The 22780-nt window shown below is 42.2% G+C and overlaps 1 protein-coding gene and 1 long non-coding RNA gene across 4 annotated transcripts in view; one reads left to right on the top strand and one right to left on the bottom strand.

Annotated features, from left to right (window-relative positions):
* The window catches only part of LOC143817959 (uncharacterized), a 129784-nt gene that overhangs the window by 70211 nt on the left and 36793 nt on the right, over positions 1-22780 (top strand). Inside the window, exons 11-15 of the mRNA XM_077299418.1 lie at positions 5294-5369; positions 5615-5704; positions 10025-10115; positions 10622-10714; positions 20913-20941. Coding sequence (XP_077155533.1) covers positions 5294-5369; positions 5615-5704; positions 10025-10115; positions 10622-10714; positions 20913-20941 — 379 coding nt within the window. The remainder of the gene's footprint in view (positions 1-5293; positions 5370-5614; positions 5705-10024; positions 10116-10621; positions 10715-20912; positions 20942-22780) is intronic.
* Positions 1-22780, bottom strand: part of LOC143815221 (uncharacterized) — a 127399-nt gene that overhangs the window by 65360 nt on the left and 39259 nt on the right. The window lies entirely within an intron of this gene.

A 22780-nucleotide genomic window follows, 5' to 3' on the forward strand; every position in this document is an offset into this window, starting at 1 on the left:
CGTGTGCAGTGCGAGGATGCGATTTCCTCGCATCAAATGATCCGTGTGACATCCGTGTGACATCCGTATGGCATCCGTTTGCCAAGATTTTCTCGCAAGCTTGCAAAACCGACATCTAATGGATTTATGTGCTCAAATGTTCGGGAAAACATATATACAGTATATATATATATATAGAGAGATATGTCATTGAGACACATATATATTCTGTATTTATATTTCATTCAGCGCAATATCTGTGAACAGCCGGTAATTCAATTGCCGGCTTTGCATTTCTCCTGCCTAAACCCGACAGGATATGAGACATGGTTTACATATAGTAAACCATCTCATGTCCCCCTTTTTTTTGCATATTCCACACTACTAATGTTAGTAGTGTGTATGTGCAAAATTTCAGCGCTGTAGCTGCTAAAATAAAGGGTTAAATGGCGGAAAAAATTGGCGTGGGCTCTCCTGCAATTTTCTCCGCCAGAGTGGTAAAGCCAGTGACTGAGGGCAGATATTAATAGCCAGGAGAGGGTCCATGGTTATTGGTCCCCCGTGGCTACAAACATCTGCCCCCAGCCACCCCAGAAAAGGCACATCTGGAAGATGCGCCTATTCTGGCACTTGGCCACTCTCTTCCCACTCCCTGTAGCGGTGGGATATGGGGTAATGAAGGGTTAATGCCACCTTGCTATTGTAAGGTGACATTAAGCCAGATTAATAATGGAGAGGCGTCAATTATGACACCTATCCATTATTAATCCAATTGTCTGAAAGGGTTAAAAAACACACACACATTATTAAAAATTATTTTAATGAAATAAACACAGCGGTTGTTTCAGTATTTTATTGCTCTCTCAATCCATCAGCAACACCCTCGCTTGGAAAAATAATAAACGCACAAGATACATACCCTCAGCTGAACCGTCACGTCCCACGAGGTAATCCATGATCTGAAGGGGTTAAAATATTTTACAAGCAGGAGCCCTGCAAATGCAGCTGTGCTCCGTGCCTGTAATCCCCGGCGAATGAATGAAATGTAGGTCATTGACCGACATTTCCTACAGTCGCGGTGATGCGCCCCCTGGTGGATGTCCTCATATGACCTGGAGCGTGGGAAAAAGTTCCCAGGCTGCAGTTCATGAGAACATCCAGCAGGGGCGCATCACCGCGACTCAATGTAAGTAAAGATCACTGCTTTCCTTTCAGCACCCGGGGATTACAGGCACGAGCGAGTGGTTTATCGCAGCTCGTGCCTGTAATATTAGTTAACCCCTTCAGATGGATTACCTCGTTGGACGTGATAGGACATCAGAAGGTATGTATCTTGTGCGTTTATTATTTTTCCAAGCGAGGGTGTTGCTGATGGATTGAGAGAGCAATAAATTATTAAAACAACCGCTGTGTTTATTTCATTAAAATACTTTTAAATCATGTGTGTGTGTGTTTTTTAACCCTTTCATACAATTGGATTAATAATGGATAGGTGACATAATTGACGCCTCTCCATTATTAATCTGGCTTAATGTCACCTTACAATAGCAAGGTGACATTAACCCTTCATTACCCCATATCCCACCGCTACAGGGAGTGGGAAGAGAGTGGCCAAGTGCCAGAATAGGCGCATCTTCCAGATGTGCCTTTTCTGGGGTGGCTGGGGGCAGATGTTTTTAGCCACGGGGGGGGCCAATAACCATGGACCCTCTCCTGGCTATTAATATCTGCCCTCAGTCACTGGCTTTACCACTCTGGCGGAGAAAATTGCAGGAGAGCCCACGCCAATTTTTTCCGCCATTTAACCCTTTATTTTAGCAGCTACAGCGCTGAAATTTTGCACATACACACTACTAACATTAGTAGTGTGGAATATGCAAAAAAAAGGGGGATATGAGATGGTTTACTGTATGTAAACCATGTCTCATATCCTGTCGGGTTTGTGAAGGAGAAATGCAAAGCCGGCAATTGAATTACCGACTTTTCACTAACACCGCTGCGTATTTCTCGCAATGCACACGCATGGTCCGTGTGTAATCCGATTTTTTCTCGCACCCATAGACTTGCATTGGCGAGTCTCGGCCAAGATACGCTGACAATCGCAGCCTGCTGCGAGTTCCCTCGGATCCGAAATACGGTGGAGAAAATATCGGATGATGGGAGCTGGACCATAGATTAACATTGGGCCGAGTGCTATGCGATTTTTTATCGCATAGCACTCGTCCGTATTACGGTCTAGTGTGACCCCGGCCTTACTGGTGGGCCCTTGGCACCCTAGTCCGACATTGGATTCACAAACTATTTCACTGATACGACTAAGTCATTGGTGTTTCCATCTAGAAGACAAGCCCTTTTGAACCACATGATTCAGGATGATCAGATTCCGTTCTTCCCAGGGAATCATACACCCAACGAGACATTTTGGGTCCGATTCATTAAAACTGGACTATTGCACTCCAGACTTACTGAAGGCTGCGCTAGTGTAAGGCTGCTTTCACACATCAGTTTTTTGCCGTCAGGCTGAATCAGGCGAATTTTGAAAAAACGGATCCGTCACAAAAATAGTGAAAAACTGATGCGAGGGATCCGTTTTTTTGCTGGATCCAACTAGCTGATGTCTGGATATTTGGATCCTATGTTTCTGGGGAGGAGAGAGAGAGACCGCCGGACCGAAAATTTTCGACGGATCCGGCAAAAAACGGATGAAACGTGAGGCAATCCGTCGCTAATACAAGTCTATAAGAAAAAAAAACGGATCCGGCGGCAACTTTTGCCGGATCCGTTTTTTTCAAAATCAGCAGGATTGTGCCTGACAGCAAAAAACTGATGTGTGAAAGTAGCCTAAGATGCACCAAATTCATTACTCCGGTTAACCTCTTCACCCAGGTGATTTTCCATTTTTTTGTTTTTGTTTTTTCCTCCACTTATTCCCAGAGCCATAACTTTTTTATTTTTCCATCAACATAGCTGTATCAGGGCTTGTACTTTGCATGACAAGTTGTGCTTTTGAACGACATCATTGACTTTATGATGTGATGCACTGGAAAGCAGGTAAAAAATTCAAGTGTGTTAAGAAAAATTTTAAAACAGTGCAATTTCAAATTTTTTATATATTTTTTTGTGCAGGTGGGGTTATTTACCATGTTTACTATATGATAATACTGACCTGGCAATATAATTCTGCAGGACAGTATGATTATGCTGTTGCCAAACATGTATAGGGCTTTTTTTTATTTTAAGTGGGGAGAAAAAAAAATCGGAAATTCATAAAAAAACAAACAAAAAAAAACACTTTTCTTGTGTTGCCATTTTCCAAGACCAGTAACGCTTTCAATTCTAGGGATATTGTGCTATGTGATAGCTTATTTTTTGCACCCTGAGATGTCGATTTTACTCATACTATTTTGGGTTAGATAAGATGTTTTGATCGCCATTTATTGCAATCTTGCGGCGGTCAAAAACATTATTCTGGCATTTTGGGTTTTTTGTTGTTATGTCGTTTATCGATTTGAAATAATTGAATTTATATTTTGATAGATTTGATAGATTGGTTTTTATTGTTTTATTTTTAGTGACGCAAAAGGGGGGGCGATTAGAACTCTGGTGGGTTTTTTTCATATTTTTTAAAAACATTTGTTTTTATTTTACTGTAATTAATATTCCACTTAGGGGACTTGAAGCTGCAATTTTCTGAACGTTTTGCATTACCCATCCAAGGCAGTGCAACAGCATTGCTATGCAAAGCTAAAATCACGAGATAAAGGCAGGCTTTCACAGGAGAATTGTCATAACAAGAAACAAGTACGACGGTCTTCAGCAGACATCAACCTGTCATAGCGACTCATCGGCGTCCCGCGATCACGTCAAGGGCGCGCTGATGGGCACGTTGAATGATGTGCCGCCTTCAGGCATGTGATAAATGCCACTGTCAGAGATCTAACAGGTTAACATTCGCAGGTTATAGGCACAAGATGGCTGATTAAAGGCAGGGAAACAACATATGGCATACATAATATTATAAATATTGATAAATATGCCATGTTCGTTTCACCACGCCTCATCCCGCTCAAGCTTCATACTTTGGTAAAACTGACGAATTTCAAGTTGTACAAAAATTGCACACAAATATCAAAAGACTTATCATCACTTCCTAAACAGAAAACAGGTGTGTACAGGTGCTTACTAAGAGAAGCCATCTCCATATATAATCAACAACTAAAGTTGCACTGTGTAGCGCTATAGCATGCAAACATAAAATATATGAAATGTGAATTGCATTACTGCTCTAGAAAATTGGAAAAGTTGAGAATACTTAGCACATAAATTGGCCAACTCATGTGTACCCGGCAGCCACGATAAAGCGATTCTCATTGCTCGTAACCTATCTAATGTGAATCCTCTCTTAGGCTGAAGCCTACATTTATATGGGAAATTACATTTATATGTTAATTACAGCAGAATTCTACCTTCCAATATAAATGTAGGCTTCAGCCTAAGAGAGGATTCACATTAGACAGGTTCTCGGCAACGAGAATCGCCTTATCATGGCTGACGGGTACACATGAATTGCCCAATTTATGCATTCTCATTTATTCCAAATTTCTAGTGCAGTAATGCAATTCAAATTTCATATATTTTATGTTTGTATGCTATAGCGCTACACAGTGCGACTTTATTTTTTGGTTTGTGCAAAAATTGTATGAGATTTCAAGGTATTTTATGACAAAAAACTGACAAAAAAAAAACACTTTGATAGATCGGGCCCACTATCTGTAGTAGCTGCTACAGAGAAAATGTAGCACTAGTTAATGGCCATTGAAATAAATGACTGTCATTCCGGCAAATAGGTTCCGGTAGAAAGTAGAATGATGCTTCCTGGGCCCATGTTCAGTAATGTTTTGTGTTCTGCCCACAATAGGGCAGAGCAAAGTGCGCCTGCGCGAGGCAACGATGCTAATGAACAGATGCGAGATCTATTTCGGATATGTGGATGACACTGGGCGTGCCCAGCAAGGTGGCGGCACAGACGCCGAGAAAATGATGCCCATTGGACTGGTCCAAAATCATTTACATACAGAGCAGGGAAAATTAAAAAAAAGTATTTTTGGTGGTACACAGGGGGAGTTAAGAGATGATGGAGACATTTGTGAAATGCAGTACGGGTGCTCGGAAAGGTGGCGGCATTGGTTCACAAACTAAAAAACTGGTGACAGGTTCCCTTTAAAATTATCTGTTTAAAATATTTAAAAAATTGGCATTATAACATATTATAAATACACTTGAAATTTAATATTATTGAACTCGTATTTTTAAGTGACCCCACATTGGAGTTATGTTACCAAACTGACAACATATCCAAGAACAAGGCCACAAGATAGAAGAGAAGCAAGGTAAGATTTGTTTCAAACTAATACAATCCTATCGGTAAGATTACATTTTTCCATTAGAATGAACTTGATTGAAAAACAAAGCTAAAAAGACAGTTAGCTGAAAATAAAAAATGTCTGAGCTGTGTTATCAGGAGCCACCGATATTTTAGGCAAAGGACAAGGAGAATGCAGAATAAGTCATACTATTAGTCATATAAATGTCAGGGTTGTTGACTTAATGGCTCTCATTATTTGTGTAATTGCAGAGAAGAACGGGAAATGTTAAAAAGGCAGATGGCTGAAAACGAACAAAGAGAAGAACAAAACAGAATTCAGCAAGAAGAGGAACAAAAAAGGTGAAAAATGTTTTATACATAGATATTAGAAAAAAAACACATGTCTATAAGAAGAGCACTACACAAACTTTAATTTCAATAAAACTAGTCATAAAAAATGTTTTATTAGGAAAAACTAAAAATAGAATTAAAAAAAGAATAAATTGGACTGTACGCCAGCATGCTTATTTTTGTTATAAAGCATAAAAGCATATGTCATCATTTTGTTAGAAGAACGTGGCCTGATTTATTACAGACTAGCTGTACTACCCGGCTTCGCCCGGGTTAATGACTGCTGTTAGCAAAATAGAATGTGTTAACAAAAATTTATTCTGCACACAAAAACCACAAAACAAATAGATAGAAATGTAATTATTAAAAGGCAAAAACTAAGCAAATAGAAGCATTTCACAACATATATTAGCTTTGTTATACTGAGAATGTCTTTGTTGCCTATATTAACCAATCAGAGCTCAGGTTAATTAACTGTAGCAAAATAGAAGCTGAGCTGTGATTGGTTGCTATTGGCAGCCTGATAAATCCCCAGCCAACAGGAAGCCCTCCCCCCTGGCAGTATATATTAGCTCACACATACACATAATAGACAGGTCATGTGACTGACAGCTGCCGTATTTCCTATATGGTACATTTGTTGCTCTTGTAGTTTGCTTATTAATCAGATTTTTATTTTTGAAGGACAATACCAGACTTGTGTGTGTTTTAGGGCGAGTTTTATGTGTCAAGTTGTGTGTGTTGAGTTGCGTGTGGCGACATGCATGTAGCGACTTTTGTGAGATGAGTTTTGTGTGGCGACATGCGTGTAGCAACATTTTGTGTGTTGAGTTGCATGTGACAGGTTAGTGTAGCAAGTTGTGTGCAGCAAGATTTGTGCATGGCGAGTTTTGCGCGTGGCGAGTTTTATGTGTGGTGCATTTTGAGTATGTGCAAGTTTTGTGTGAGGCAACTTTTGCATGTGGTGCAACTTTTGTACATGTGGCAATTTTTCTGTGTGTGCAAGTTTTGCATGAGGTGAGTTTTCCATGAGGTGAGTTTTGCACGTGTGGCGAGTTTTGCGTGAGCCTAGTTTTGCATATGGCGAGTTTTGCATGTAGCGAGTTTTGAGTGGTGACTTTTGTGTTTCGACTTTTATGTGGCGAGGTTGGTGTGTGTGTGTGGTGAAATGTGTGCTGAGGGTGGTATATGTGTTCAAGCACGTGGTAGTGTGTGGCGCATTTTGTGTTTGTGTTCATATCCCCGTGTGTGGTGAGTATCCCATGTCGGGGCCCCACCTTAGCAACTGTACGGTATATACTCTTTGTCGCCATCGCTCTCATTCTTTAAGTCCTCATTGTTCACATCTGGCAGCTGTCAATTTTCCTCCAACACTTTTCCCTTCACTTTTTCCCCATTATGTAGATAGGAGCAAAATTGTTTGGTGAATTGGAACGCGCGGGGTTAAAATTTCACCTCACAACATAGCCTATGACGCTCTCGGGGTCCAGACGTGTGACTGTGCAAAATTTTGTGGCTGTAGCTGCGACGGTACAGATGCCAATCCCGGACATACACACATACATACATACACACATTCAGCTTTATATATTAGATATACCTGTATGTAATCTCCTGTATATAGTATATACCTGTGTGTCATCTCACCTATATATAGTATATATCTGTGTGTCATCTCCTGTATATAGTATATACCTGTATGTCATCTCCTCCTATACATAGCATATACCTGTGTCATCTCCTCCTGTATATACTATATACCTGTAGGTAATCTGCTCCTGTATATAGTATATACCTGTGTGTCATCTCCTCCTGTATATAGTATATACCTGTATGTCATCTCCTCCTGTATGTAGTATGTACCTGTATGTCATCTCCTCCTCTATATAGTATATACCTGTGTGTCATCTCTCCTGTATATAGTATATATCTGTGTGTCATCTCCTCCTGTATATAGTATATACCTGTGTGTCATCTCCCCTGTAAATAGTATATACCTGTGTGTCATCTCCTGTATATAGTATATAGCTGTATGCCATCTCCTCCTGTATTAGCCCTCGTTCACACGTTATTTGGTCAGTATTTTTACCTCAGTATTTGTAAGCTAAAATGGCAGCCTGATAAATCCCCAGCCAACAGTAAGCCCACCCCCTGGCAGTATATATTAGCTCACACATACACATAATAGACTGGTCATGTGACTGACAGCTGCCGGATTCCTATATGGTACATTTGTTGCTCTTGTAGTTTGTCTGCTTATTAATCAGATTTTTATTTTTGAAGGATACCAGACTTGTGTGTGTTTTAGGGCGAGTTTCGTGTGTCAAGTTGTGTGTGTTGAGTTGCGTGTGGCGACATGCATGTAGGGACTTTTGTGAGATGAGTTTTGTGTGGCGACATGCGTGTAGCAACTTTTTGTGTGTCGAGTTGCATGTGACAGGTTAGTGTAGCAAGTTGTGTGCAGCAAGTTTTGCGCATGGCGAGTTTTGCGCGTGGCGAGTTTTATGTGTGGTGCCTTTTGAGTATGTGCAAGTTTTGTGTGAGGCAACTTTTGCATGTGTTGCAACTTTTGTGCATGTGGCAATTTTTCTGCGTGTGGCAATTTTTCTGCGTGTGCAAGTTTTGCGTGTGGCGAGTTTTGCACGTGTGGCGAGTTTTGCATGTGGAGAGTTTTGCGCGTGGCGAGTTTTGAGCGGCGACTTTTGTGTTTCTACTTTTATGTGGCGAGGTTGGTGTATGTGTGGTGAAATGTGCACTGAGGGTGGTATATGTGTTCGAGCACGTGGTAGTGTGTGGCGCATTTTGTGTGTGTGTTCATATCCCCGTGGTGGTGTGATTATCCCATGTTGGGGCCCCACCTTAGCAACTGTACAGTATATACTCTTTGGTGCCATCGCTGTCATTCTTTAAGTCCCCCTTGTTCACATCTGGCAGCTGTTAATTTGCCTCCAACACTTTTCCTTTCATTTTTTCCCCATTATGTAGATAGGGGCAAAATTGTTTGGTGACTTGGAAAGCGCGGGGTTAAAATTTCACCTCACAATATAGCTTTGACGCTCTCAGGGTCCAGACGTGTGACTGTGCAAAATTTTGTGCCTGTAGCTGCGACGCCTCCAACACTTTTCCTTTCACTTTTTCCCCATTATGTAGATAGGGGCAAAATTGTTTGGTGAATTGGAAAGCGCGGGGTTAAAATTTCACCTCACAACATAGCCTATGACGCTCTCGGGGTCCAGACGTGTGACTGTGCAAAATTTTGTGGCTGTAGCTGCTACGGTTCAGATGCCAATCCCGGACATACATACATACATACATACATACACACACACACACATTCAGCTTTATATATTAGATAAAGAGTTATTCTTATTGCAAACCTCTCATCTTCTTCTGCCAAAAATGGATCAGTGGCCGCAGTGGCATGACTTGAAGCTCATGGGACCCAATACTAAACCTCCACTAGTGCCTTCAACCGTCATGGGTTTTTTAAATAGTGTTATGCCCCCTAGGCTTTAGGGCCAAGGTACAACTACCACCCCTGCACCCGCTATAGTTACTCCCCTATGCGGCCATGCATGTGTGTTTCTCTATAGTCCTTTCTATGGGAATTAGGAAAATTTCAATGCACACTTGCCCTGGGGAATAATTTTCAAGTTCCAGAGGTGAGACTCATATTTAAGTGTCCAAAATGAGAATACCCCTTTGATAGCTCATGCACATGGTCATATTACGGATGAGTATTGTATGGTGTATATAATCTGTAATGGGGCACTACTATACCACCCTGACTTCAAACAAAGGCATGCAGAGGTTTATTTCTCACCGATTCTGATACTCAGCAGAAGAGTTATAAACAAAAGAAGTGCCATGTGCATGGACTCTTAGGCCTAATTTACCAATTCATCAAAACTTTTACAGCAGAAAACTGATGCAAAACACCTTAAACAGTGCAAAATCTTGGGGTTGTGCCAAAATTTTGCAACATTTGGCATTTGAACGTAGTTTGAAGCAGCTCCGCCGAAATGGACAAAGCTGGAGAGGAGCCAAGGCGAAACGAGGCATGGTTATGCCTGCCCATCAAATTAAAAAAAAGAGCCAGCGTTTCTCAAACCAGAAATGCTTGTCCAGTTTCTGCCTAAAGAAGCATTTCTGGCGAAGGGCACAGAGCCGCACAACACTGAGAAGATGCGCCAAATGCGCAACAGCTGTCCTTAATGAATAAACCTTATAGTGTGATCATTGCATACAGAATCGCAAGAGTATACTATAAGAGCAAGTGACCCTATATAATAAAATACACAAGCTAATTGCTGAATATTTTTAATGTAGGCAACACGAAGAAAGGCTCAATCAAATTCTGGCAGAAACTAGAAGAAAATATAAAGAAGATAAAGCAGCTCTGGAAGATCAGCTTAAGCAGGTCCCTTTACATTTTTTTTTTGTGAACTGTATTTATTATATTAGTTTCTCTTTCATTTAAAAATAAATATTTAATATTTCTTAGCGTGAAAACTGCAAGATTACTATTTATTTTTATAACGATTACGATATAAAGAAAAGAACATTACTAAAATAAAAAATACATGTAACGCAATGACCTGATTTAAACAATAGGCCATTTTCTGATGATGGGTTCCCTTTACAAGGGCTCATATACCCACAGGTCTTCCATGTATTAAAATATCATGACTCTATTAGTAATGTTTCAAGTGAGGAATACCTTCATAATGCAGTATTCCAATTCTCATAGAATCCATGAGAAACAGATGTTTCCAGCTAATTTCTGGACGTTGGCATCCCTGTATATAACAATGGTGATACCTAATATGTGTGTAATTGGAGAAAAAAATATTCTTATATAGTATCATAAACGAATCACATGAATTGATTATTTTTTTACTTTTTGGTGATTATGTTTTAAACCAGGAGCAACAGCAGAGATACGAAATGGAGAAAAAGGCGACACAGCAAATAAATGAGCTACAAGGACAGATCAGGAGGCTATTGAAGCAAAGAAAGGTAAAGATCGATATTTATCTCATTATTTGCTTTCCACTTCTCTAAACACAATGAAAGAGTTAGAACACAAAATTTTTTCTTTTGCTTTCTTTTTTTTCTGCTGTCACCAAGATATATGCACTGAGCCACGTCTAAACTGCAACTTCAGCTAAGGCTTCTTTCACACTTCAGTTTTTTGGCGTCAGTCACTTCCGACATAATGACGGCTCGACGGATCTGTCACAATAGTTGAAAAAACGGATGTAACGGATCCGTTTTTTTGACGGATCCGTTACTCGGGGGTTGTATATACTTTTTGGAGAATGCGCAATTGAAAAAAATTGAAAAAACGGATTGGGGCGACGGATCCTCCGAAATGACGGTCGCGACGGATCCGTCGCCCATAGGTGGCCATTCTATGAAATGACGGACGCGACGGATCCGTTGCAAAAATGTTGCAATGACCGTCAATGTCTAGATGACGTCCGCCAAATTTTGACGGATCCGTCGCATGACGGATGAAACGGACGACCATCCGTCACAATCCGTCGCTAATGCAAGTCTATGGGGGAAAAAACGGATCCGTCGAAAAAAAAAAAACGGATCCGTTTTTTGAGGAAAATGGCGGATTTAGACTGACGCCAAACAACTGAAGTGTGAAAGAGGCCTAAGCCACTGCCCAATTTATACAGAGGGGTAATGCCACATTATACTGTTCTACAAATATGCCATATAACAGAGGGTGCCTACTAGAAATGTAATATAAATGGGCAATATCAAGCAATGTGGCACAGTCCTGTCTGTATATTTTTAACATGTTATGATCCAGGTTCATCAAAGTGATTATGCCAGAAGTCAGGCGTAAATCCCTTTGAAAGTCACAACAAGTAGTTGTGCAATAATTTAGCTATTTTTGACTATTTTAAGGCAATTTTACACTGCTTTGACAAAGTTCAGGGGCATGACGCTATACCTCGTCTAATTCATGACACGCTGTAGCGTACCTTATGCCAGAAATCTTACTCCCCTATCCCATTGAGAAAGCGATATTTTACATGCGAAACACGCGTCGAGGTCCTGCCCAGAGGTGGAGGGGGCCTTTGCAGGCAGGGGAGTACAGCCAGGGGCCCGGCTTTCTGCTGCTTCAGTAGACAGTTGCCGACACTATACTGTACTTTAGATGTGTACAAATGCCGGTGCGGCCATCCCAGTATTGCCGACAGTGCCGGCTGTATGTGTGGGCATGTCTGCATCAATCTGCTGGAGAGGAGAGATGAGGTCAGCAGAGCCAGGGGGCCAACGGGGCAGGAGGTATGTGACAGTGCTTCATCTGATACCAGCGTCATGTCTTGTTTCTGCAGAGGCTCTATCACAGGCACTGTGAGATTTATTGCACCATCTTACACTTACGTACAGATCAGGTAGCTCTGTCAGTGGGAGGCATCGGCTCCAACGTCACCCGATGTGTATATAAGCTCAAGCTGCAGCAATAACTCAGATAGAGACTGCAGACACCAATGTACAGACACCCTGCAGTGTGTGACTCTGAGCCCGGCTCCAGGACGTCCTGCATTATATTTCAGATTTAGATATACATTATAATGTGATGTCCTGCAGCCTGGTTCAGGAGTGCTCAGTCAGTGCAAATACCACTGTATATTTGCACATACTGTAGTACATAATACCCAGGACAGAGATTAGTATATGGCTTGTATACAACGGATCTGGACAAAGCGTGGCCATCGGATTGAGTAGCCAAAGGCCCAAAAACACTGGTCCTCAGGCCGCACTATATGGTTGCCCTGCATCCACATTTCACCACTATCTACATCTTCGGGATGCAGGTAGCAGTTAATATAATGGTGGAGGACGGAACCACCAGCTCCTTCCAACAGTCAGCGTGTGTGACTGAGACAGCAGATGCAATGACGTCACTATATCGCTTCTGCTGTGTGTAGAGTAAGTGCATGCAGCAAAGACTGGAGAAGAGTGTCAGGGGAATGGGAGTGGGGTGAGTATGTGTGTGCTTCTTTTTCTTTTTCAATATGTGTGTGGGATTTGTTCCTGTATATTAGATGGCCATGTGATGGCACATACTATATATCTGGGGCCATGCGATGGCTCACTATATATATATATATATATATATATATATATATATATATATATATATACACACATACACACATACACACACACACACACACACACACACACACACTCTGCTCAAAAAAATAAAGTGAACACTTAAACAACAGATCCTAACTCCAAGGAAACCAAACTTCTGTGAAATCAAACTGTCCACTTAGGAAGCAACACTGATTGACAATCAATTTCGCATGCTGTTGTGCAAATGGAATAGACAACAGATGGAAATTATTGGCAATTATCAAGACACCCTCAATAAAGAAGTGGTTCTGCAGGTGGGGACCACAGACCACATCTCGGTACCAATGCTTTCTGGCTGATGTTTTGGTCACTTGTTGGTTGTGCTTTCACACTCGTGGTAACATGAGATAATAATAATAATAATCTTTATTTATATAGCGCCAACATATTCCGCAGCGCTTTACAGTTTAACAGTTTCAAACACAACACTCATAGGTAACAATGTTAACAATAAAGTAATAAAGCAAAATAAGACAAAATAAGACGACCCTGCTCGTGAGAGCTTACAATCTACAATGAGGTGGGGAGATACAAAGCACAGGTGTGTATTTACAATGATGTATTTACAATGATGGTCCAGCCATCTTCAGGGAGTGGGGGGTAGGTGGAGATAGTGTGTGTGTGTGTGAATGGGCTACACACACACAAACATAAAATAAGTTTGATTAGGGAACGTGATAGGCCGTTCTGAACAAATGTGTTTTGAGCGAGCGCCTAAAACTATGCAAGTTGTGGATGGTCCTAATATCTTGGGGTAGAGCATTCCAGAGGATTGGCGCAGCACGGGAGAAGTCTTGGAGTCGGGAGTGGGAGGTACGGATTAGTGCAGAGGTTAGTCGAAAGTCATTTGCAGAGTGCAGCGGTCGGCTAGGCCGATAGACAGAAATGAGGGAGGAGATGTAAGGGGGTGCCGCACTGTGGAGAGCTTTGTGGGTGAGAACAAGTACTTTGAATTGTATCCTGTAATGAATGGGCAGCCAGTGTAACGACTGGCGAAGAGCGGACACGTCCGAGTAACGATTAGCCAGATGGACAACCCTGGCTGCTGCATTAAGGATAGACTGGAGAGGGGAAAGTCGCGTGAGGGGGAGGCCAATTAATAGAGCGTTACATCAGTCCAGACGGGAGTGGATTAGGGTGACAGTGAGGGTTTTTGTTGTCTCCATGGTGAGAAAAGGGCGGATTCTAGAGATGTTCTTTAGGTGTAAGCGGCACGAGTGGGCAAGAGATTGTATGTGGGAGGTGAAGGAGAGATCGGAGTCAAACATAACACCCAGACAGCGTGCCTGCTGCCAGGGTGTTATTATGGTGCCACCCACGGAGAGAGAAATGTCAGATTTAGGGAGGTTAGTAGAAGGCGGGAGCAGAAGAAGTTCAGTTTTGGAGAGATTGAGTTTCAGGTAGAGAGCGGACATGATGTCAGAGACTGCGGACAGACAGTCAGTGGCGTTCTGTAGTACAGCGGGGGTAAGGTCAGGGGATGACGTGTATAGTTGTGTGTCATCAGCATAAAGATGGTACTGAAAGCCAAATCTGCTGATGGTCTGTCCAATTGGGGCTGTGTAGAGGGAGAAGAGAAGGGGGCCAAGGACTGAGCCCTGAGGTACCCCGACAGTGAGAGGAAGAGGAGATGAAGTGGAGCCGGAGAACAGAACACTGAAGGAGCGGTCAGAAAGATAGGAAGAGAACCAGGAGAGAGCAGTGTCCTTAATGCCTAGTGACTGGAGCCTAGAGAGTAGGAGAGGGTGGTCAACAGTGTCGAAAGCTGCAGAAAGATCGAGGAGAATGAGCAGAGAGTGGTCACCGTTACATTTTGCTGTCAGTAGGTCATTGGTCACCTTGATGAGTGCAGTTTCTGTCGAATGTAGGGGGCGGAACCTGGACTGTGAAGGGTCTAGGAGGGAATGAGTGGAGAGGTAACGGGTAAGGCGGGAGTAGATCAGGCACTCCAGGAGTTTTGAGATGAAGGGGAGATTGGAGATCTGTCTGTAGTTATTTGTGCAGGATGGGTCAAGGGTGGGTTTTTTTAGTAATGGAGTAATGATAGAGTGTTTGAAGGAGGAGGGGAAAATGCCAGAGGAGAGGGAGAGATTAAAAATTGTAGTTAGGTGAGTTGTGACGACTGGAGAGAGACTGGAGGAGGTGTGAGGGAATGAGGTTGGTGGTGCATGTAGTCGGACGAGAAGAGGAGAGGAGCTTGGAGACTTCTTCTTCTGTGATGGGATCGAATGTGGAGAGTGAGCCAGGGGAGATGCAGGGAGGAATGGGAGTCATTGCACTTGGTGTCTGGGAGCGGATGAGATGGACTCTACAACCCACACAGGTGGCTCAGGTAGTGCAGCTCATCCAGTATGGCACATCAATGCGAGCTGTGGCAAGAAGGTTTGCTGTGTCTGTCAGCGTAGTGTCCAGAGGCTGGAGGCACTACCAGGAGACAGGCCGGTACACCAGGAGATGTGGAGGGGGCCATAGGAGGACAACAACCCAGCAGCAGGATCGCTATCTCCGCCTTTGTGCAAGGAGAAACAGCTAGGGTGCTGTGTCAGCTATGTAAGGATCTCTGCGGTTGCACTTTTCAGCCACATCATACTCATGCTCATTTGTGTATGTATCTGGTATTTGGTGGAAATAATTTTATTTGCCGATCACCGCAAGTTTGGCATCCTTGGCCATATCCCCTAAGCGCGGCATCAGTCTTTTAGGCTATTGTTTATAATTTCACAGAAGTGGCACATATTCTGTTGTTGATTCCAGCAGCTGGGGGACAGAATTTTTTGGAGTTTTTGGCCATTCTGTGATCTAGTGGCGAGCACCAGTGTTACCTAGCAATGAAAACTTGGTTATAACAGCATGTTGTGCTACATTATATTGATTTATTAATGATCTACAAACGCGGTACCTTCCCTTTAAAAAGATGAGAGAGGCCTGTAGTTGACATCATAGGTAGACCACAACTATGAGAGTTGAAATGAGAAAACAAATCCAGAAAATCACCGTGTCTGATTTGGCAAGATTTATTTTACAAATTTGAAAATTATGAAGGAAATAAGTATTTGATCATTAACAGAAGTTCATCTCAATATTTTGTAATATATCCTTTGTTGGCAATGACAGAGATCAAACGTTTTCTGTAAGTCTTCACAAGGTTGGCACACACTGTTGGTGATATGTTGGTCCATTCCTCCATGCAGATCTCCTCTAGAGCAGTGATGTTTTGGGCCTGCTGCTGAGCAACACAGAATTTCAAATCCCTCCAAAGATTTTCTATGGGGTAGAGATCTTGATTCTAGCTAGGCCACTCGAGGGCCTTCATATGCTTCTTACGAAGCTAGTTCTTTGTTGCCCTGGTGGTGTGCTTGCGATCATTATCATGCTGAAAGACCCATCCACGTTTCATCTTCAATGCCCTTGCTGATGGAAGGAGGTTTGCACTCAAAATCTCACGATACATCCTGGTCCCTTTGCAGAGAAACAGCCCCAAAGCATTATGCTGTCACCCCCATGCTCCACAGTAGGTATGGTGTTCTTTGTATGCAACTCAGCATCCTGTCCTCTCCAAACATGACTAGTTTTGTTTCTACCAAACAGTTCTGCTTTGGTTTCATCAGACCATATAGACTATATGAAATTCTCCCAGTACTCTTCTGGATAATCCAAATTCTCTCTAGCAAACTTCATACGGGCCCAGACATTTACTGGCTTAAGCAGGGGGACACGTCTGGCATTGCAGGATCTGAGTCTGTGACGGTGTAGTGTGTTACTGATGGTAGCCTTTGTTATGGTGGTCCCAGCTCTATGCAGGTCATTAACTAGGTCCCCCATGTGGTTCCGGGATTTTTGCTCACCGTTCTTGTGATCATTTTGACCCCACGGGGTGAGATCTTGCTTAGAACCCCAGATCGAGGGAGATTATCAGTGGTCTTGTATGTCTTCCATTTTCTTATTATTGCTCTCACAGTTGATTTCATTACACCAAGCTACTTGTCTATTGCAGATTCAGTCTTCCTAGCCTGGTGCAGGGCTACAATTTTGTTTCTGGTGTCCTTCAACAGCTTTTTGGTCTTCACTATAGTGGAGTTTGGAGTGTGACTGTTTGAGGTTGTGGACAGGTGTCTTTTATCCTCATAACAAGTTCAAACAGGTGCAATTATTACAGGTAATGAGTGGAGGACAGAGGAGCCTCTTAAAAAGGAAGTTACAGGTCTGTGAGAGCCACAAATCTTGCATGTCTTTAGGTGACCAAATACTTATTTTCCACCATAATTTGCAAAATAAATCTTGCCAAATCAGACAAGGTGATTTTCTGGATTTGTTTTCTCATTTTGACTCTCATAGTTGTGGTCTATCTATGATGTCAACTACAGGCCTCTCTCATCTTTTTCAGTGGGAGAAATTGCATAATTGGTGGCTGACGTAATACTTTTTTCCCCACTGTATGTGATGGCTCATACTGTATATAGGGAATTATGTGAGGACTCATGTTATATACAGGGAGCTATGTGATGGCTCACACTGTATATAGGGGCTATGTGAGGGCTCATGCTGTATATAGGGAGCTATGTGAGGGCTCATCCTGTGTATCGGGGCTATGTGAGGGCTCCTGCTGTATATAGGGGGCTATGTGAGGGCTCATGTTGTATAAAGGGGGCTCTGTGAGGGCTCATGCTGTATATAGGGGCCTCTGTGAGGACTCACCCTGTATATAGGAGGCTATAGGAGGCTATGTGCAGGCTCATACTGTATATAGGGGGCTATGTAGGAGCTCATACTGAACATAGAGAGGCAATGTAGGGGCACATATTATATATAGGGAGAGCTGTGTGGGGGCTCTTCCAGTAGTACATCTTTTACAGGATACTGTTGTATGGAATAGTGCAGTGTACTACACTATTCCATATTTTTATTTGTAGTATACTACCAGATGCCAGACATATAATGTACTATAATACATACATAGTCGGGCTCTGCCGGTTCGAACAGTTATCACATAACCACAAGGAGGCGCTTTGCACACTTGCGGCCATGTGCCAACTAGAGCGTCAGCCACGTCTTGCAGTGTTTCTATTCACCAACAGCTGACATTCCAGTCGTCACTTGACAGCAAGTATGACTGCGCTGGAACCAACAGAACAGAGATTTTATATATACTGTATATATTAGTGTGTGTCTAAATAGAACTTTTGCTATGGACCTGTGATTTCAATATACGCCCCTGCTTGCAGGGTGGTGATATTGAGGGCAATGTGGCTTGTTTCTCGGAGCCCGAGGCTTCTGGGGTTCCATGGCGAGATTGCCCTCATCATAAGCAGCGTACTGGGCAGGGAGGGGGGCCCAGACACATTTCTTGCACAAGGGCCCAAAGCTGTCAGCGTCCGCCCCTGGTCCTGCCATTCATGAATCCTCGCCAGCCTGAATTTCTTCATTTGTGGTAAGATGTACCCTCCCCAACCTTATACTTATGCCCACTTGGCTTGGCATGGATACACATTTATGGATTGGTGTTATGTTGCCCTTGCCCATGTAACACTCCACACCCATGTCACTTGCTTCGGCATGTTTTTCTATGTACTCATGGCTGGCTATCCTTTGTCTCTTTAATATACTGTTTTTTGTGAATTTTAATAGAATTTTGTTAAATAAAATCATTATTTTATCCTTTATACTCCAAATTCTCCTGTGTTTATGTACTGTTTGCAGTTGGTTTTTTTCTCTGGGACATTTTGCACTCATCCTGTGTAATTATTTTGCATACCTAATATGTAAATAGGTTTTCTTTTTCTCATAAGATTTGTGCCAGTAGGATGCACGCTTTACAAAAAGATTGACTCCGTTACAAAATTTGTTTAGTAATGAAACCATAATGGATCCCAAAATGCAAATACAAAATTTAGAAAACAGTTTGAGGCAACTTGAGTGGCACAGAAAGGGCTGCCAGCACCGAGGGCCAGACAAGTATTTTGTGTCTCCTAGCCCATCAACCCCCCGCATCCCTTCTACCAATCTCTATGGTAATTTGAGGAAAATACTGATGTAATTATAGTTTGCACTTTGACCCAGTTTTTTCTGCTGAAATGTAAAAATTTAAAGTCTCGGGGGGGAGGGGGTTTATTCAACTTTCTTTTAATGTAACACTATTACTCTAGCCCTATCCCTAACCCCATTCTTAGGGAGGATTCAGAATTCCATGTTTCGCAGTTTCGCAGTCCGCATAGAGCTGTCACAGATATTCTCACCTGAACCTGACAGCACCATATATGTGTCATGTCGGACACAGCTCAGACCAGGTCGTTCGACAGACAGCGGTAATTCCGCTTTTGACCACTATGCGCTCATTGGCGTCGGCTAGATTTCATCTAGCTGGTCCGGGGTTAATTTACCTGGTGCTCTAATTGGTAGCTAGGCCATGCCCACTGCCTTTAAATAGTTCTCCTGAACATTAGGCGTCGCCGATTATAGCTTCTGTCTTGTGCGTTGTTATCTCGGTCTGGAGTGGTGAGCTAGTAGTTGGAGTATCGTTGCTGGTGGTGTATTTCCCTTTGTCTTATTTACTCCTTCCTATATTTGTATTTATTTTGCCCTTTGCACTTATTGTGTATTCCTGAGTGACTGCGCCGTGGTGTATATTTTCCGTTATCTTTGTCTGTGCTAACTGTGGGTATTGGTGTATAATCGTTTCACTGGGTGGTGGGCGGTGGTTTCAGCCTAGGGTTGAAACAGGAGACAGGGTGAGGTTCAAGGCCTAGACATGCACACCATCAGTGTAAACTCTAGGTAGAGGGTCAGTCAGGATTTCCCTAGTCTGAGGGACATTGCAGGGGCCCGAGTTATTAGCTCTTGCCCACCTAGTCTTCCCGTGACAATATGAGGCGTGTGGTGGTCCAAACATCATAGCTTAGACTTGGACCACAAATGTGTGAATCTGGACTTGGCTTAGCCCTAAGTCTAAACCAAACTCTAGCTCTGAGCTTAACCCTAGTTAAGTTACAAAAAGTATAAAAATATAAAAGCAGCTCTTAGTAATGACTGAAGGCAATATTGGATCATGTGTTCTGCACTTGATACTGCCTTCATTCACTAGCCGCTTATCTTCTGTCATTTTAGTCACTGCTTATGCAGAGTTCAGAAGTCGAGGAGAATTTATCAACAGCTTTTACGCTCTACATAATTAGCGCCCAAAATGATAAAGCTCACTTAATTAAAGTAACCTTTGTCATTTTGGTCGCTGCCTATATAGAACGCAGCGGCCAATGACAAACTCAAGGAGACCATCAAAAAACGCTACGGAGGAATGCCATGGTATCAACAGATGAGCACAGATTTATTTTTGGTTTTTTTAGTCCATGTTGAGTCCAGTTTTACAGAAAAAAGGAGGTGGGCAACAACTTTTAAGTGATCCTCCAGCACAGAAATTACTACTTTATATATCACTAATGCATAAACACCTAGTTCCCTACCTTTGGTCACCATTGCTGCCTTTTTGAAGTTTTGTCGCTTTCTCTTGGTCCATAATGGCCAATGCAGTCACATAGTCAATGCAGTGAAATGTCTGAACCATGCCTCCTTGTACCACCACTGCATCAGGATGGACCCGCACTGGTGACCTCAACAATGCATTCTTCTCTATTGCCTATGGCAGTAGAGCAAGAGGCGGCAGCAGAAATGCAAAGAGCCGCGGTACGGACATTTTGAACCCAGAGAAAATAGCCCTAGTATTTGGTAAAGCAGAAGAAGACATAAAAAACAAGACACCCTCTATTATCAGCATGAATTAGTTATCTACAGGAAAATGCTGGCTGTTTCCTTTAAACTAAAGCCAAATTGAAGAATAAATGCTGATTTCCTCATATGATGTTATATTAAGAACAAATTTCTTTACCTATAGGAACAAATGTAACAGTGTTTTTAATTCACTGCAGTGAATGAAATGCAGAATGGTGTTAATTAATGATGTAATTAGTGTTAATTGAATTTGAACAAAAAGTTTGGACTTTTCTTTTTCACATAAAGTTATATGCGGTAAAGTAATGTAAAATATTTGTTTGTATTTTAGGCATCTCTCGGTGGCAATTCAGTAGAGAGGTAATGATAAATGCAGCCTGTCATTTCTAAACCTGCCTCTAATTTGTTTTCCTGAGTGGTTTATCACAGTCCAGTAAGCGTCAATGAAAAGGAGAAGCCGAGTGTATATAACGCATCTGCTATAAAAAATTTACAGTACAAGAAAAGACAAAATCAAAAGGATTTTCTGCTCAATAGTTAAAGTAAAACATACCTAAAATATAAAATAATAAGTAATGTTGATATATTTCTCTTATTCCCATTTTCACAATGAAAATGGTTGTCCACTTTTAGACAACCTCTTCCCACTAGCTCCACAGGACAAAATGAAAAATCTAATACCTGTGGTCATATAGTAAAAGTCCGCGCTGACAAAATAGTTAAGGCTGCCCCCTATCAGTGGCCACTGGTTGGCTACAGTATTCACATGGCTTAACAATGTAATATTACCCCCAGCAGACACAGTAGAGGAATGGTGCTGGTACAGAAGTTAAGTAGGAAGTGTTTTTATTTTGTTTTGCCCTACTGAACTAATAAGAAGGGGTTGACCAGGAGAGGACAACACTTTTTCACAGATTATTACCAAAATCACTCCTGGTCTGACCATTGGGAGCTGCTGCGATCCCAAGATTAAGCCTTTGGAACCACTTTGCTTGGCTTTCTCCAACAGTACCATTGACAATAAGTAGAACAGTGGTCAAGTTTATGCACCTCTACTCCATGCAAGACTGCAGATCTTAGAATCATGGGTGATCCGATCAATCGAATCCCTAGCTATAAGATATATCCTATTTAAAAGAACTTAATTATTTGGGAATATCTCCTGATGTGGAAATGGAACAGAAAGTTGAAAAACATTTTACATTTTTTCATTAAGTGATTAGTGTGTTCCTTCTAAAAACCACTGGTGTAAAATCGGTCAATTAAAATAAAAAAAAGTCTCTATACATTTATTAACTTTATTCACCTGCAGGCAGCAAACACTATCAATATCTATAAAGGGTGAAGGGTATCAAAGAGAGAAAGTGTTTGAGAGAGGGTGGGTCATGAATTAAAAAGCTTGTCATGAATTAAACAAACTGTGGAATCACACCCCGATGCGTCCCCATCCTGTCACAGCTCCACCCATTTTTGCAGAGCTTGAAAAAACTGTGGGAAAAGCTAATAGTCACAAAATGTTGGCGCAACTCCAAACTGCACCAAATTTAGCTATTTTCAAAACAATTTACAACAAAGTTATGGCGAAATTGCTTTGATAAATTAGGGCCATAATGTCTATGGCCAGCTTTACAATGGGAGACTTAAGATTTTTCATTTTGATTAGATATTGAGCTTGAATCATATGTCCGGGCAATTGTATGAACAATCAAATAGTAACATGACAAACTAAATCCCCCCAATACACTGTAGATATCTATTGGCCAATTGATGATTCAGTGAGAAGCTATTTATCCTGACTCCTCCATACACATAAGAGCTCTGTAGCGAGTACAGTGGTAGAACCACTGTGCCGTGGACTGAGGAGAGCCTGGAGGGGCGTAACTAGTCGAACACCAGGTGCTAACCAAGGACAATCACAGCAGCTGACCCCCAAAGGGCTAAGAAGTTGGAACAGCCAGGAATGGGTAGACTTAGTTAGTACAAGCAGGCACAGCAGGTACACTGGAAGTCAAGGAAGTTGCAGGCAAGTAAGGCAGGCATACAGACTGGCACGGCTGGTGTGGCTGATATACAGACTGGCATGACAGGTGCAGGCAAGTACGGCTGATATACAGACTGACACAGCAGGTACTGGTAGACAGGATGGGCATTGTTGTGAATTCCACTCTTGGGCTCCCTCCGGTGGTTATAAGTAGCATT

This window comes from Ranitomeya variabilis, chromosome 3 (genome assembly GCF_051348905.1).
Source record: "Ranitomeya variabilis isolate aRanVar5 chromosome 3, aRanVar5.hap1, whole genome shotgun sequence".
NCBI classification, from domain to species: domain Eukaryota; kingdom Metazoa; phylum Chordata; class Amphibia; order Anura; family Dendrobatidae; genus Ranitomeya; species Ranitomeya variabilis.